The sequence below is a fragment of the Vidua chalybeata genome, chromosome 6, assembly GCF_026979565.1.
Source record: "Vidua chalybeata isolate OUT-0048 chromosome 6, bVidCha1 merged haplotype, whole genome shotgun sequence".
Taxonomy (NCBI): domain Eukaryota; kingdom Metazoa; phylum Chordata; class Aves; order Passeriformes; family Viduidae; genus Vidua; species Vidua chalybeata.
The window spans coordinates 1,390,335-1,407,076 of record NC_071535.1 but is presented as its reverse complement, the minus strand read 5'-3'; the positions used below and the strand labels follow the sequence as shown (position 1 = coordinate 1,407,076).

Genomic DNA, 16,742 nt, shown 5'->3' with positions numbered 1-16,742 from the left:
CATGGAGTTTTTGCAGGATCTGTGACTCGTTCTCAGCAGCTGCTGCTCCTGCCTGGCCTTTGCTGTCGATGCCTTTCCTTCCAAGCTGGGCTGCCAAATCCCTCTTATCGAGATTCCCACCCTTTACCCATTTCTCTCTGCTCCCCCTTCCCCAGTTCTCTCACTTTTCCAGCAAAATCAAATGTCAGCTCCTTTCTTTGTCACCACAGCTGAACCCGGTGGCAGCTCAGACTCTCACTCCCATTTTGGGATCAGCGAGAGCAGTGGGAGGAATTGGGATCCTGTGGGAGGAAAATATGGCACAGCTGATTGGGATCACTGGGAGATTTAGGGTTTGGACCTCTGGGACATTTAAGGTTTGGATCTCTGACAGATTTAGGGTTAGGTCACTGAGAGATTTAGGGTTTGGATCATGGGGAGATTTAAAGTTTGGATTACTGGGAGATTTAAGGTTTGGATCACTGGGAGATTTAGGGTTTGTATCTTTGAGATTTAGGGTTTGGATCTCTGGGAGATTTAGGATTTGGATCTTTGAGATTTAGGGTTTGGATCACTGGAAAATTTAGGGTTTAGATCTCTGGGAGATTTAAGGTTTGGATCTTTGAGATTTAGGGTTTGGATCACTGGAAAATTTAGGGTTTGGATCTCTGGGAGATTTAAGGTTTGGATCTTTGAGATTTAGGGTTTGGATTACTGACCATTGATATTTAGGGTTTGGATCATTGAGATTTGGGATTTAGTTCAGAAAATTTCCTGGAAATGAGGGTGGGGTTCATTTCCAGTCTCACCAGGATATTCTGGAAATACCAACAAGCTCTGATGTGAACATAAACTGGGATTCATCAGCTCCCAATATTTCGGGATTTTCCTGGAGTTTCTTCCTCTGCTGCTGGCACTGTCTGAAGGACAGCACGATTTTTCTGGATGATTTTTTTATGGAGTTTTACAATGGGAACAGGTTTAATCAAACAGGCTGATATTGATCTGCAGGGAATCAATATCCTCGGTGACATTCCAGAGCACGACGTGGTGAGAACGGAGCCCCTTAAACCCGGCCTTGGGGGAGCTCCACTGAGCTGGATTTGGTCTTGTCTAGAAGAGGCTTCCCAAAAACCAGCCTAGCTTCCTGTGGAATCTGCCTTGGAGGAGGGTGGGAATGTTGTGTGGGCCTGATGGAGAAAAAAAATTAGGGATGGGTGAAGATTTGGAGACTGTGCTTGGCACTGGTGGGACCTCACTTCAAATCTTGGGGTCAGTTTGGGTCATTCATGACAGGAAGGACATGGAGGGGCTGGAGCATGTCCAGGGAAGGGAATGGAGCTGGGAAGGGGCTGGAGAATTCCTGAGGGAGCTGGGAAGGGGCTGAGCCTGGAGCAAAAGAGGCTCAGGGGGGACCTTGTGGCTCTGCACAGCTCCTGCCAGGAGGGGACAGCCGGGGGGTCGGGCTCTGCTCCAGGGAACAGGGACAGGAGGAGAGGGAACGGCCTCAGGCTGGGCCAGGGCAGGCTCAGGGTGGGCAGCAGCAGGAATTTCCCCATGGAGAGGGGGCTCAGGCCTGGGCACTGCCCAGGGAGGTTTGGAGTGCCCATCCCTGGTGGTGTCCAAGGAATTCCTGGAGGTGCTCTCAGAGCTCTGGGCTGGGGACAAGGTGGGCATCGGGCACAGCTGGGACTCTGATCTTGGAGCTCTTTTCCAACCTCAGGGATTCTGTGAGCTTTAGATTGGATATTTGAGAAAATTTCTTCCCCTAAAAGGGTTCCCCAGCTGTGGCACAGGTACAGGGTGGAGTCCCCATGCCTGGGGGGATTTGAAATCCACGTGGATGTGGCACCTGGGGACACGGGGCAGTGCTGGCCCTGGCAGTGCCATGTTGGACTTCATGATCTTGGAGGGTTTTTCCAACCTTCACGATTCTGTGAAATTATGAGGGACAGGAATCTCCTGAAAACCAATTTGGGGTTTTTGAAAGAGGGCTTGGTTGGTTTTGTTTGGCCTTTTTGTTTGTTTGGGGTTTTTATTCGGGTTCCTTTATTTATGACACTTCCCATCCCCAAATCTTCTTGTCAGCCCCAAAATCCCTCCCCTAACGACTGTGACAGGCAATGCAGTCAAGATTTTTATTGCTGAAAGCTTAGAGAAGAAACATTTCCTCGTGTGGAGCTCAGTTGAGTCGTTGTCATCTGTGACAGCATTTTGGGTGCTCTGTGAAGCTGCTTCCCTGTTTTTTACTCCTTCAAGGGGAGTAAAATGAGTGGAGATGGGGAGAAAGAAAAGCAGAAACAACACCTGAAATTGTTGTTTTAAGAGGAAAAAAAGTCTCAATTTGAACTGCCTGGGTTTCACTACAGCTTTGTCACTTTGAACCACGAATCTGCTCCGAGGAGTGAATTTACAGTGGGAAAAAATCTGTCTAAGGCATTTTCCCCTCTCTGTTTAGACTCCAGTGTTTGAATTTAATGACACAAACATATTTTGATGCCTTTTTACCTTTGAGGGAAACAAATCCCTCTGGGAACAGGGAGCTGCTGGCTCCTGGTTCCCCAGTCCTGCTTGGGATGGGAGGGAGCAGCTCCAAAGATCTCCATCCTCCAAACATCCCATTCCCAAAGTGGGTGAAGGCCTCACCTCTGGGCTGGGGTAAACTGGGATCTCAGAGCTTCTCCAGGGAGCACCAGGGAGGCAAATTTCCAGGAAAACTTGGAATACTCAATGATTTTTAGGGATTTTTACACCTTTGGGCACTGAGGGTGGTGCATTGGTGGCAGTTGGATGGTGGAAATCCCAAACTTGGGAATGGTTTCATGGAGCTGATCCTGGTGCTGAGGAGATTTCCAGTCCCTGGGACTTCCAGCATTCCCAGAAAAATCCTTTGGAAGTGCTGACTCTGATTTAATGGAACACCATGGGTTGAAGATGTTTTGCATGAACATTTGGGGCTGAGCAAATGGGAAGTGATTCCTGATCCATTTTGTTACTTCCTTAACTTTGCCTTTTATACTGGGAATTGATCCACGATTGATTTCTGCTCCCTCCCTGGGTGTTTTAAATCTGTTGATGGTTATTCCCTGATTTTTCCTGGGATACTGTGCTGTTGCTGAGCTTATCTCTTGCTTTGCTGAGGAAATCTTTGTTCTTTTCATGAGTTCTGTGGTTTTTCTCCAGATCTTTGCTTGATATTCCACATCTTCCCGAGGTTACACAGAAAGGGCTTTCTGTGCCCTTTCCTTGGATTTTAATCCAAGGGAATTGTAGAAGCTTTAGTTGGAGGGAATGGGAAATTCCTACTCTGATTAAGTTCTGGTTTATGGAACAAAAATGAATTTTTTAGCTCGCTGGGAATTCACAGCAGTGCTGGGACATGGAGCAGCAGCGCTCACCATGGAGCAATGGTGAACACTGGGATCACCTCCCCATTCCCAGTTCTTTCCATGGAATCCCGGAATGGGTTGGAAGGGATGTTCAAAACCATCTTATTCCAAGCCACCCCTGGGTGGGCAGGGACACCTCCCACTGTCCCAGGCTGCTCCAGCCCCAGTGTCCAACCTGGCCTTGGGCACTGCCAGGGATCCAGGGGCAGCCACAGCTGCTCTGGCAATTCCAGCCCAGCCAGGAATTCCCAATTCCCAATCTCCCATCCATCCCTGCCCTCTGGCACTGGGAGCCATTCCCTGGCTCCTGTCCCTCCATCCCTTGTCCCCAGTCCCTCTCCAGCTCTCCTGGAGCCCCTCCAGGCCCTGCAAGGGGCTCTGAGCTCTCCCTGGATCCTTCCCTTCTCCAGGTGAGCATTCCCAATTATCCTGTTTCCCTAGCAGAGGTGCATTTTTGAGCAATTTTGGCTCCTGGGTGGTAACTCCTGCACAGAACTCCTGGAATTGCCTCATCCTTGGATCTAATTCCCTTCTTTCCAGCTTTCCCAGTGCCATTCCTTCCTGGTTTTAGCTCTTTCCTCTGGAACAGCTCCTAAATCCTGCGGGTTTAATTAAACCTCAGCTTTTTTTTTCCCCCCAAACATGTGAGGATTTGATCAATTCCTGAACCTGAATGGCAACAACAGCAACATCTTCTGTCCGTGGGAAAAAAAAAAAAAAAATAGGATTTAGACTGGTCCACAAGGGAAATAAGAGTCTGGATTTGGATTTTATGGAGTTCTCATCCCCAGGCTTTATTTTGTGCTGGTTTAGAAGCTCAAAATGACAAAATATGTCGCATTTATTTGCCTTTAAAGAATTCCAGGGAACTCCCAGGCATTGAAGTTATGAGGATGTGTTTGTGATTCCAGGGGTTTGACATGGAATTCCAGCATTGGAAAGCCTCCATAAAAAGGAATCATTAGGAATTCCAATGGAGCTTTGTCTGCTTCTTTCTGCCCTTAAATTATTTGTTATTTATTAATCTTTATTATGAAGGTGAAATTAAAAAAAATTAATTAAAGTCGCTGAAAAAAAAAAAGCAGGGAGAATTTAAAAAAATACACAAAATTTGGAGCTGTTCAGATAATTTCATCAAATTCCTGGGATAATTTAGGTAGATGCCAGTCCAGAAATTCCCATTAGGAAGGTTCAAATAATCCTGAAAAAAACTCAGTGAAATTCCTGACCTCAGCTCCCAGGTAATGCTGAAAAAGGCATTTTCCAGCCATGCAGGATGGAAAATCCATCGTTCTTCAGTTGGATATTGATAGAAAAAATGTTTATGGATTATTCAGGATTAAAGTGTTAATTTTTTGGAAGCAGGGAAACATCGGGAAGTCCTAAGGAACAACATTGGAATCAAAATAATTCAAATTAATTGAAGATTAATTGCTGCAATTAATAATTGGCCAGGTTATTCCAATATTTTTTAGAAGAGAATTTGTGAGTGTTTCTCTAAATCCTGCTTTTCCAGTAAAAAAAAAAAAAAAAGACTGATCCAACTGAGCAGGGTAAAAAAGGAATTTTATAATTTTTTTATTTTATAATTTTTTTATTTTAAACCATTTTTTCACTGAAGTTTTACCAGTTTACCTAAGAATGAAATATTTTTTTCCTTCAGGATCCGTTAATTAAAAGACCTTTAAATTATTCAGCAATTTCTTAAAATCCCTTTATTTTTCCAGTAATATTTGGACTTTCAGCCTTGAAGGGTAAGGAAAGTTTCCTCTGCCATTCCAAAGCCAAATCCCGAATTTTTGGGATTCAGACCTCTTGGATATCTGCCTGATTTTCCAGAGTTTGGATGCCAATGTGTAAAATCTGAGTTCAAAGGTGAAGGAATGGATTTTTTTAAATTGTTTTTATTTAATTGATTTTATTTATTTTTGGAGTCATCCCCAGATTCCAGTCTCAGGATTACTCTGGAATCTTTGGGAATAAAGTGAAAAAAAAACCCACAGAAATTCTTCCATAGGAGTTGTAGCTTTGTGGGTTTGCTGCTGATTTTTTCCATGATTTTCCAGAGTTTTCCTCTGCTGGGAAATAAAAGGAAATCTCCTTTTCCCAGTGTGTTACAACAACTGAGCTGGAAAAGAGCAATTTCCTTGGGATCCTTGGCACAGAAACCCGATGCTCCTGTCCTGCCTGGTCACTGCCGGCTTTTCCTTGGAGCAGGAAAAAAATTGTGCTTTCCCTGGGAAAAAAGGAAGTGTTGGGATGTGCAATTCCAAGGACATGAGTTGGCCCATAAAGGGAATGTATCCTCTGGAAATGGGAGGCCATTCCCTGTGATCATGGAATCGCAGAATCCTGGAATGGTTTGGCTTGGAAGGGACCTTAAATCCCATCCCACTGCAGCCCCTATCCCATTCCATCTTCCACTGTCCCAGGCTGCTCCAAGCCCCAGTGTCCAACCTGGCCTTGGGCACTGCCAGGGATCCAGGGACAGCCACTGCAAATCTGGGAATTCCATCCCAGCCAGGAATTCCCAATTCCCAATCTCCCATCCATCCCTGCCCTCTGGCACTGGGAGCCATTCCCTGGCTCCTGTCCCTCCATCCCTTGTCCCCAGTCCCTCTCCAGCTCTCCTGGAGAACTGGGGTTTGGAGCATCCTGGCACGGTGGGAGGTGTCCAGGGGTTGGAATCAGATGGGATTTAAGGTCCCTTCCCACCTAAACCATTCTGTCATTCTGTGATTACAATAATAATAAAACCATCAGGAAAAAAATGGAAATATGAATTCATTTATCCTCCCAGACCCATCACAGGCAGCCTCAAATCCCACAGATCTGAAATCCCTGGGAATGTTCAAGGCTTGGAGCAACTTGGGATAGTGGGAGGTGTCCCTGCCATGGCAGGGCCTGGAACAGGATCTTTAAACTCCTCCAACCCAAACCATTCCACGATTCCATGAAATGCAACTCCTCAGGGACTCCTGGGTGAAGTGTTTGTTCCCGTGAGCTGTTGAGTTTCTTGGGAATTTCCCTGAGTCATCCAAGGTGAAATCCTGGTGCCACCCACACAAATCCCATGGTTTGGCGACGAGTTTTAGACTGTGCCCATCTTCCAGACTTAATCAGTCCTGGTTTTTGGTTCTGAGTTTTAGACTGTGCCCATTTTCTAGACCTAAGGGTAGTCCTGAATTTTGGTGACAAGTTTTAGACTCTGCCCATTTTCCAGACCTGAAGTAATCCTGGATTTTGGTGAGTTTTAGACTGTGCCCATTTTCCAGACCTGAAGTAATCCTGGATTTTGATGCTGAGTTTTAGACTGTTGATTTTCCAGACCTAAAGGTAATCCTGGATTTTGGTGCTGAGTTTTAAACTGTGCCCATTTTCCAGACCTGAAGTAATCCTGGATTTTGATGCTGAGTTTTAGACTGTTGATTTTCCAGACCTAAAGGTAATCCTGGATTTTGATGCTGAGTTTTAGACTGTCGATTTTCCAGACCTGAAGTAATCCTGGATTTTGATGCTGAGTTTTAGACTGTCGATTTTCCAGACCTAAAGGTAATCCTGGTTTTTGGTGCTTGCTCAGATCAGGTGGACCAAAACAGCAGGAAGTGCCTCTGACAGATTCCAAGATTCCAGTGTCTTCAACGAAACCCTGAGGATTTCCAACATCCAGAGACACCAGGGAGGCCGCTACTACTGCAAGGCTGAGAACGGCCTGGGCTCCCCGGCCATCAAATCCATCCGAGTGGACGTGTACTGTGAGTAAATCCTTGGAATTCTGCCTTTGGTCCTTTAGGAATGCCTTAAAAGATCTGTTGTTCCCAAGAAACGTTCGCTCCTTGTGAATCCCGATTTTAATGGTGGATGCCGCGGGTTCGCGGAATTTTTACGGTCGGAAGAATGTGAAGGGTTGGGCTTGCAGGGAAAGATGTGGATGATTGGGATTGTGGTGAAGGATGTGAAGGACTGGAATTGCAGGGAAAACTGTGAAGGATTGGGATTGCAGGGAAAAAATGTGAAGGATGTGGATTGGAGTGAAAATATGAAGGTTGGGATCGCGGTGAAAAATGTGAACGACTGGGATTGTGCTGAAAAACGTGATGGATTTGGACTGCAAGGGAAATGTGAAGGACTGGGATTGTGGTGAAGGATGTGAAGGGTTGGGATTGCAGGGAAAAATAGGAAAGATTGGGATTGTAGTGAGAAATGTAAAGGAATGGGATTGCAGTGAAAAATGTGGAGGATTTTGATTGGAGTGAAAAATATGAAGGGTTTGGATTTCAGTGAACAATGTGAAGGGTTGGGATTGTGGCAAGATATGAAGGATTAGGATTGTGGTGAAGGGTGTGAAGGATTGGGACTGTGGTGCAAAATATGAAGGATTGGGATTGCAGTGAAAAATATGAAGGATGTAGATTGCAAGGAAAAATTTGGAGGATTAGGAATGAAGGGAAAATGTGATGGATGTTAAAAATCAGAAATATTTGGATTTCAGTGAAAAATGTGAAAGATTTGGATTGCAGCTAAAAATAGGAAAAAAATAGGGTTGCAATGAGAAACACAAAGGATTGGGATTGCAGGAGAAAATGTGGAGGATTTGGAGGTGAAGAATGTAAAGAATTGGGATTGCAGGGAAAAGTGTGAAAGATTGGGATTGTGGTGAAAAATGTGGAGGGCTGGGGTTGGAGAGAAAATGTAGAAGATGTGGATTGCAGGGAAAAGTCTGAAGGATGTGGATTGCAGGGAAAAATGTGAAGGGTTGGGGTTATGGTGAAAGATAAGAAACATTCCAATTTCACTGAAAATGTGAAGGATTGGAATTGGATGAAAAAAATAGGAAAGATTGGGATTGTGGTGAGGAATACAAAGGATTGGGATTGCAGTGAGAAGTGCAAAGGATTGGGATTGCTTCAGGCCCTGCAAGGGGCTCTGGGGTCTCCCTGGAGCCTTCTCTTCTCCAGGTGAACGTTCCCAGCTCTTCCACCAGAGCTGCTCCATCCCTTGGGTCATTCTGGAGCCTCCTCTGGACTCTGGACTGTGAAATTTGCTTTGGGTGCACTCCTAAAATCCTGGAATGGTTTGGGATGGAAGGGACCTTAAATCCCATCCCATCCCACCCCTGCCATGGCAGGGACACCTCCCACTGTCCCAGGCTGCTCCAGCCCCAGTGTCCAACCTGGCCTTGGGCACTGCCAGGGATCCAGGGGCAGCCACAGCTGCTCTGGCAATTCCAGCCCAGCCAGGAATTCCCAATTCCCAATCTCCCATCCATCCCTGCCCCCTGGCACTGGGAGCCATTCCCTGGCTCCTGTCCCTCCATCCCTTGTTCCCAGTCCCTCTCCAGCTCTCCTGGAGCTCCTCCAGGCCCTGCAAGGGGCTCTGAGCTCTCCCTGGAGCCTTTTCCATGTAAATATTCCCAATTCTCCCAAGCTTTCCTCATAGGAGAAGTGCTCCAACCCCTGGATCATCTCCACCACCCACTCTGCACTCCCTTGTTTATTATAAATGAAGAAATAATCAACTATTTCTTTTTTTTTTTCTCCATGCAAATATATTTATTCTCCTTTTACACCATTTAAAATCCAGAATAAGGCAGGGAGAGAGCAGTGGGATCTCACCAGGAGCCCTCCTTACTACTTACACTCAATTCTGAATTTCCCTTTTAACAGGGATTTATTTAAACCTTTTAAGGAGCCTCTGGAAAAAAAAATTCTCTAAGTAGAAATGGATGTGCTCTAAAACCAGACTTTCCTAACCCAGTTTGTTGTTCATTAATTCCACAAAATTAAGTTTCTGTCATTTAAGAAGTGGAGGAACGAGCATTAATTAGGTTTGGGATTATGAAACCAATAATTACTGACTTAAGACATGAATACTCCCAATTTGTAACAATTATTCCACATCGAACACGTCAGGTGGCCTTTGGCATCAATGCCTGTTTCTCCTGGCTGGGGAAATCCATTTTTCCTGCTTTATTTTTGGGAAAATGATGCAGGTACAGAAGGAATTAATAACCCAAAATTACTGTTAAAAAATCTCAGTCCCTGCAGTGTCAGAGTGGATTTAAATCTTGTTTATTCCACATTTTTTTTTGGTGGGGGCTCCTGGTCCATCTGGATTTTCCAGCACGGTGGGGATCCAAAGTAAATTCGGGAAGAGCCTAATGGAAATGGGATTAAAAATGCTTTCAATGACTCCATGTCTTGATTCGAGTATACTTGATTTAATGATAATGATCTGGAATTTTAAAAGCAACTCTGATTGCATTTTTCCATGGAATTTCATTTTTGAATTGACCACGCCACAGGTTTAGCTTGACCTCTTTTATCTCATGGCTCTGTCTGCGTTTTAGGGTTGATTTTTTCCTTTGCTGCTCTATTAAAAATCAATTTAATGACTTTTTTTCCCCCTAAAAACCATCTGATCATGGAGCCTTGAGGAACCCTCTCTCTGCCCAAGTTTTTCTGTTCAGCTGCTTCATTTTCCAAAAAAAAAACCAGTCTGGTTCTTCCCCAAACTGAATTGGGTTTCCTTCCATTTCCAGCTATTTTTATTCCTTATATTTATATTCCCTGGAGCCAAAAGAGCTCTTCTGTACTGATTTCCCTCATGTGCTGCTTACAGCCAATAATAATCTATAGGCTGTAAATATAATGTATTTATTATTCAATTTTATTCTTATTTTAGATTTACTTTTATATAAATCTATTTCATTTCAAACAAATTTAAACTTCTTATATTTTTAATTTTTTTTTCTTATTTTAAAATTTTATTCAAAATTATAATTATTAAATGTTCTTTTTGGAAAAATTCGATGTTTTGTGCTTGTTATATCTTGTCCAGCAAACTCAGATCCCGAGTTAATTTTCCAGTGTGGAAGAGTTTCCTGTTGGACTTTTCTTTGCCCTTTAATTGATTCTTTTTCCTTACCCTTAATTAATTCATGTTTGTTGCCTTTTAATTATTTAATGTTGCTTAAAAGCACAAGACCAGGTTAGGATCCTGTACTCCAGGCATTGATTCTGAGTGTGGGAGTAAATGAAATCCTTCCTGCACAGTGGTCCTGTCACCAAATGACACAAGCAAAAACCACGCACCACAGCCTTGGTCATGATGAAGAGACTCATTTATTTTTTCTGACTCCAATCTTTCATAGTTCTCAAAAGGTGCCAGTGGATTGGAGGGTGAACGTGCCACCTCTCCAACGACACTGGACAAACCACCTGTACATCAAATTTCTCCGCCTCTATGAAAGAATGCAAAACAACAGGTTGTTTACAGAAAGTTGTGTGAGAAAGTTCTCTACAAGAATGTAAACTCAGAAGGCTTTAGAAAACTCTTGATAACTAGGGCGACATGGTCCCAGAAATTCCCATTATTCCATCACTTTTCCAGTGTTTCCTGGGGCAGTTTCAGGCGATTCCCTGGAGCTGGGAACCTCTGCTGGGAATTCTTGGATGTGCCTCGTTCTGTGTGAGTTTCTGACTCCTGGTGATTGGGAAAATCCACTGATCCTTTTCCATCTGTGCATATGCCCAAAGAATCATGGAACCATGGGATGGTTTGGGTTGGAAGGGACCCTAAATCCCATCCCATTCCCACCCCTGCCATGGCAGGGACACTTCCACTGTCCCAGGCTGCTCCAGCCCCAGTGTCCAACCTGGCCTTGGGCACTGCCAGGGATCCAGGGGCAGCCACAGCTGCTCTGGCAATTCCAGCCCAGCCAGGAATTCCCAGTTCCCAATCTCCCACCCATCCCTGCCCTCTGGCACTGGGAGCCATTCCCTGGGTCCTGTCCCTCCATCCCTTGTCCCCAGTCCCTCTCCAGCTCTCCTGGAGCCCCTCCAGGCCCTGCAAGGGGCTCTGAGCTCTCCCTGGAGCTTCTCCTCTCCAGGGGAGCATTCCCAGCTCTCCCAGCATGGCTCCAGAGGTGCTCCAGCCCTTGGAGTTGTTCCATGGATTCCTCTGGATCTCTCCAGCAGCTCCACGTCCTCCTGCTGTTGGATCCAGGGCTGGAGCAGCTCTGCAGGTGGGGTCTCACCTGGGCGGGGGAGAGGGGCAGAATCCCACGCTGAGGGATCAGCCCAGGGCACAATTCCCGGTCATGTCCAGCCTCTGATCCCCCAACATTCCCAATCTTTCTCCTCAGGGCTCCTCCCATCCCTGTGGAAGTCCAGCATTGTCGTGGATGTGGTTGTTTGTTCTGTTAGTGTAGAGAACCTGCCTGCTCCCTGGGGGTTCCAGTGCTAATCCAGCCTCAGAAACGATGGGAATTGGCTCTGTTTGGTGTCCTTGGAGAAGGAAATCCCTCCTGTAGTGCTGCACCCCCTGTGCCATCCCCAGGACATGCTCATATTTCCAGCCAGGTGTATTTATAACCTCATTAAAAGAGGGGAGAAAACATCTTCTCCATAAAATCCCATCGCCGAGAGCTCATTATAGTTTTCTTTTTGGAATTCTGTTGTAGCTTGAACCCTCAGGAAAGCATCACAGGCTGGAGCTGTGTGGGGATTGTTGGTACCGAAGTAGTTTGCTTTGTCCTTTTGTGTTGGAGTGTGTTAACAGCCTCCTGGCAGGGCTCTGATCCTCCTGAAATTCCATTGGAAATCGATGGAAGCTCCTCAGGGGGCTCCCAGGGTCACGCTCCTCATCGTGGGAACAAGGAGGGAACATTTGCTTCCTTCCAGCAGCTGGAAATGCTCCTTGTTTTCAGTGCCGGGGCTGTTCTGCACATGCAGCACTGCAGATGCAGAATAAATCTCATTGAAAGGGCTGGAGAGGGGAAAATAGCTCACATGGAGCTGGGAATAGCTCAATTCCCGTCTTTCCAGCTTGGTTAGAGCTGTTGTGTGTCCACACTGGACACGTGAAGGGGTGGAGAGCGGGAGAGCTCGTTTTTCTTTCTGTAGGATGCAAGAAATAGAGAAATTAATTTAATTTTTTGAGGTTTATATCCCACAGAAAGCATTTCAAAGCTGCCTTGATAGAGAAGCTGACACTGCTTCATCCCTGGAAGTGTTCCAGGCCAGGTTGGACAGAGTTTGGAGCAGGAGGTGTCCCTGCTCATGGCAGGGGTGGCACTGGGTGGGCTTTAAGTTCCTTCCTTCTAACCCAAAACATTCCGGAATTCTGCGAGTTATTGAGAATAAATCTGATGAGGAGCAGCTAAAGGAGCTGGGAAGGGTCTGGAGCACCAGGAGGGGCTGAGGGAGCTGGGAAGGGGCTGGAGAATTCCTGAGGGAGCTGGGAAGGGGCTGGAGAATTCCTGAGGGAGCTGGGAAGGGGCTGGAGAATTCCTGAGGGAGCTGGGAAGGGGCTGAGCCTGGAGCAAAGGAGGCTCAGGGGGGACCTTGTGGCTCTGCACAGCTCCTGCCAGGAGGGGACAGCCGGGGGTGTCGGGCTCTGCTCCAGGGAACAGGGACAGGAGGAGAGGGAACGGCCTCGGGCTGGGCCAGGGCAGGCTCAGGGTGGGATCAGCAGGAATTTCCCCATGGAAAGGGCGCTCAGGCCTTGGAATTGCCCAGGGAGGGTTGGAGTGCCCATCCCTGGAGGTGTCCAAGGAATTCCTGGAGGTGGCACTCAGAGCTCTGGGCTGGGGACAAGGTGGGCATTGGGCACAGCTGGGACTCTGATCTTGGAGCTCTTTTCCAACCTCAGGGATTCTGTGAGCTTTAGATTGGATATTTGGGAAAATTTCTTCCCCTAAAAGCATTCCCCAGCTGTGGCACAGGTACAGGGTGGAGTCCCCATGCCTGGGGGGATTTGAAATCCACGTGGATGTGGCACCTGAGGACATGGGGCAGGGGTGGCCTTGGCCCTCAGAGCTCTGGGCTGGTGACAAGGTGGCCATCGGGCACAGTTGGGCCTCGATGATCCTAAACTCTTTTCCAACCTCAGTGATTCCATGGTTGAAAGCTTGTGCTGGGCCAAGGAGGGAAAATAACTTGGAAAACACGGGACTTTCACATTTAAAGATAACTTAGGAGCTGAATGACTCCCGGAGGAAACATAACATGGAAAAAACAGGACTTTCACATTTAGGGATAACTCGGGAGCTGAATAACTCCAGCTCAGCGATGCGTCACCGCTGTCTCCGCTCTGCCCGCCGGGATGAAGCCGTTCCCAACCCTTTCCCAGATGTGTTTTATTCTTATCCCGCCTGCTCCGAACATCTGAAGACAAAGGCAGCTAATTAACAAATGAAATCAGCAAACTGCAGGCCCAGCAGCTTGGAGGAGATGATCCAGCAAATCCAGCCTGGATCCTGCCAAGCTGTTCGTCTTTGTGAGTAGCTCAGGTCAGGGCTGCGGGGATCGTGATCCCTGTTTCGCACTCCCAGACAGCTCAATGCCTTTGGAATTCTGCACAAGGAGGATTTTAACGACGTCTGCCACACTTCCGTGCACCTCCGCTCTACCGCGATGATGCAATTCCCAGGGAATTTGGATTAGACCCATTTTGATCAGCTTAGGTTGAGTTTTCCATTTGTTCAAGAGCTTAGGGATGTGTGAGGGGAATTCTTCCAGTCCAGTGTTTACCATGCCTGGCCCATCTGGGTTTTGGGGAGTGCTTGGTTCAATTCAGAGATTACAGACTGAGAAATTGAACCTGATGGTGGCACAAACCTCTGTGGGAAACATCTTTCTGTAATTATTTTCAGGTTGATTAAGAGACTTTAACCGTGTAGCAGCACCCATGAGTTCAGTTTGATTTAAAGATTGATTTAATCTGGTGACTCCTCATAATTTCATCAACCCAAAATGAAAATTTTAGGATATTTTTTTCCCTTTCTTGTAAAACAGTGAAGAGATGCATCTCGTTGAGCTTCCCAATGTTAAATCTTTATAGGTTTATTTTTGCGTGGCATTTGAAATTATTGTATCTGGAATGCTTTGGGATGGAAGGGACCTTAAATCCCATCCCATCCCTGCCATGGACAGGGACACCTTCCACTGTCCCAGGCTGCCCCAAGTCTCATCCAACCTGGCCTTGGACACTTCCAGGGATCCAGGGGCTTCTCTGGGTGACCATTCCAAGCCCTTCCCTTCCCTCCCAGCCTTCCAAGCCCCTGGATATTCCCGTGCTGCTGGAAAAGAACAACCACCCCCAGCCACCCACACGCACACAGCTTTAAGAAGGGGGGGGGTTTAAAATCTGTTTAGAAAATTGAAAATCAATTAGTGCTGATTGAATCAGAATTGGAGCCGGAATTCTGCAGAACTTCCATGAGCACTGGCATCAGGTGGCTTTAACCTACCTAGCTAAAGGCAGGGAATTTTGGAGTTTCCCTGCAATATCCCTGCAGAATCCTTTGTCCAAACACCATATTTTCCCTGTTTTTTCTCTTTTCCAGCTCTGACACGGCCTGAGCAAAGCCCAGCCTTATGTAACCAGCCAGTCACGCATTTGTGCGGCCCTTCCCAGCACTGGGAATGTTCAGGGATATCTCCCAAAAATTGGGAGCATTCTTCACCCTCCTGGTACTGCTTCTGCTTTGGCTTTGCTGCAGCTGTCGGGATCTTTCCAGCACTGCCGTTGGAAAAAAAAAAAATCCATCAGGTTCTGCAGTGGGAATTTTCCATTAATTGACCATTATGAAATGCTTTGGCAGAGGCTTTGCTGCAGTTCCATTCCCAACTTGGATTTCTTGGAGCTTTCCCGATATTCCTATCAAAATCCATCCCTTGCCGTAGTTCAGGGCTTGGAAAGGATTAGCTGGAGAGGGACTGGGGACAAGGGATGGAGGGACAGGAGCCAGGGAATGGCTCCCAGTGCCAGAGGGCAGGGATGGGTGGGAGATTGGGAATTGGGAATTCCTGGCGGGGCTGGAATTGCCAGAGCAGCTGTGGCTGCCCCTGGATCCCTGGCAGTGCCCAAGGCCAGGTTGGACACTGGGGCTGGAGCAGCCTGGGACAGTGGGAGGTGTCCCTGCCATGGCAGGGGTAGAATGGGATGGGACTTAAGGTCCCTTCCAACCCAAACCATTCAGTGTTTCCATGATCCAGCATGGACCTGTTCCAAGAGGGCAGATTGGACAAGCAGGTGATGACATCACAGCTCCTGGAATCATGGGGTGATTTGGAATAATTTCTCTAAAATGACCTCTTGTCCAACCCCCTCCTCAAACCAGGGCCACCTGCAAGGTCAGATTCCTCAGGACTCTGTCCAACCAAGCTTTGGATGTCTCCAAGTATCCCATGGCCCCTCTGGACACTTGTCTGATTACACAGGGAATTTGTTTTCCTTATATCCAGGAGAAGTTTCTCTTGGTGCAGCCTCTTGGTCCTTTCCTCTGCACCTCCAAGAAGAGTTTTTCACCTTCTCTAGAACTTTCTGGTGTAGCAAGCTGAAGACAGAAATTCCATCTGCTCTTCATCCCAGCTTTTCCTTCGTCTTCGTCTTCTCCAGGAGTCCCTGGTTGGCTTTTGAAGACAGAAATTGGATTTTGCCTTGATCCAACCATCTCCAGGTTGGCCAAGCCCAGCTCCCTGAGGATCTGGATGGCCCCCAGTCACCTTGGTGGCCTTCCCTGCATTGTTCCATTTTATCCATGTCTGGAGCTGGACAGAGCACTCAGGAATTTGTCTCACAGGGATGGGTTGGACGAGAAGGAGTTTTGCCCTGGAAACAGCTCTCCTGCTCTTGCAGCCAGCGATGGACGTGGTTTCAGTCCTGGTTTCTGTCCTGGTTCCAGGTTTTAAGGGATTTCCTCTGCTTGCCTTGAGTAACTTCATGGAAATGAAGCTGAGCCCAGATTTGGACCTCTCTGGTGTTTTTTCCAAGGATTCACCTTCATCCGAGGGTCAGAGATTGGAAGAGCATCCCAGGACTTGGTGATGGAGCTCATGGCTCCTTGTTTGCCATCCAGGGATGTGCTTTAATAGGGATAACCTGGGAATCAATGTGGGAAACGTTCTGTTCTCCATCGAAACTCATGAGTTTGACCCTAAAAATTGCAGCGAGTTAATTTTCTCCTTTTTGCTTTCAATGTCATGAGGAGAAGCCAGAATTCCTGAGCACTCTCAACCCTTTTCAAGCACTGACTGCCGTGATTTCAAATAACCTTTTGAACAAAACTGAGGTCTCATTAGGAAATGCCATCCTAATTTGGAGCTGCAGATCCATGATTTTCTTCTGTGATCTTAAATTAAATGTTTTGGAGTGGGGGGACGAAGGTAACATTTATTTAAAATCCGTGCCCCCTTATGAGGTATTATTGCTGGAATTGTTGGGAATTTTGGAAGAGTTTTTGTTTCTAATTAATGAAGAGACTCTCCAGCTTCATCTTCTTATGCAAATAGAAACAGAGCAGCTCAAGATGAATTTTTAGACTTAAGATGAATTTTTAGTTTTTAGGCTTGGCTGGAAATTGCTTTT

General features: G+C 46.6%; 1 protein-coding gene across 1 annotated transcript in view; it reads left to right on the top strand.

Annotated features, from left to right (window-relative positions):
* Positions 1–16,742, top strand: part of MDGA2 (MAM domain containing glycosylphosphatidylinositol anchor 2) — a 202,464-nt gene that overhangs the window by 72,462 nt on the left and 113,260 nt on the right. Inside the window, exon 3 of the mRNA XM_053945724.1 lies at positions 6,949–7,123. Coding sequence (XP_053801699.1) covers positions 6,949–7,123 — 175 coding nt within the window. The remainder of the gene's footprint in view (positions 1–6,948; positions 7,124–16,742) is intronic.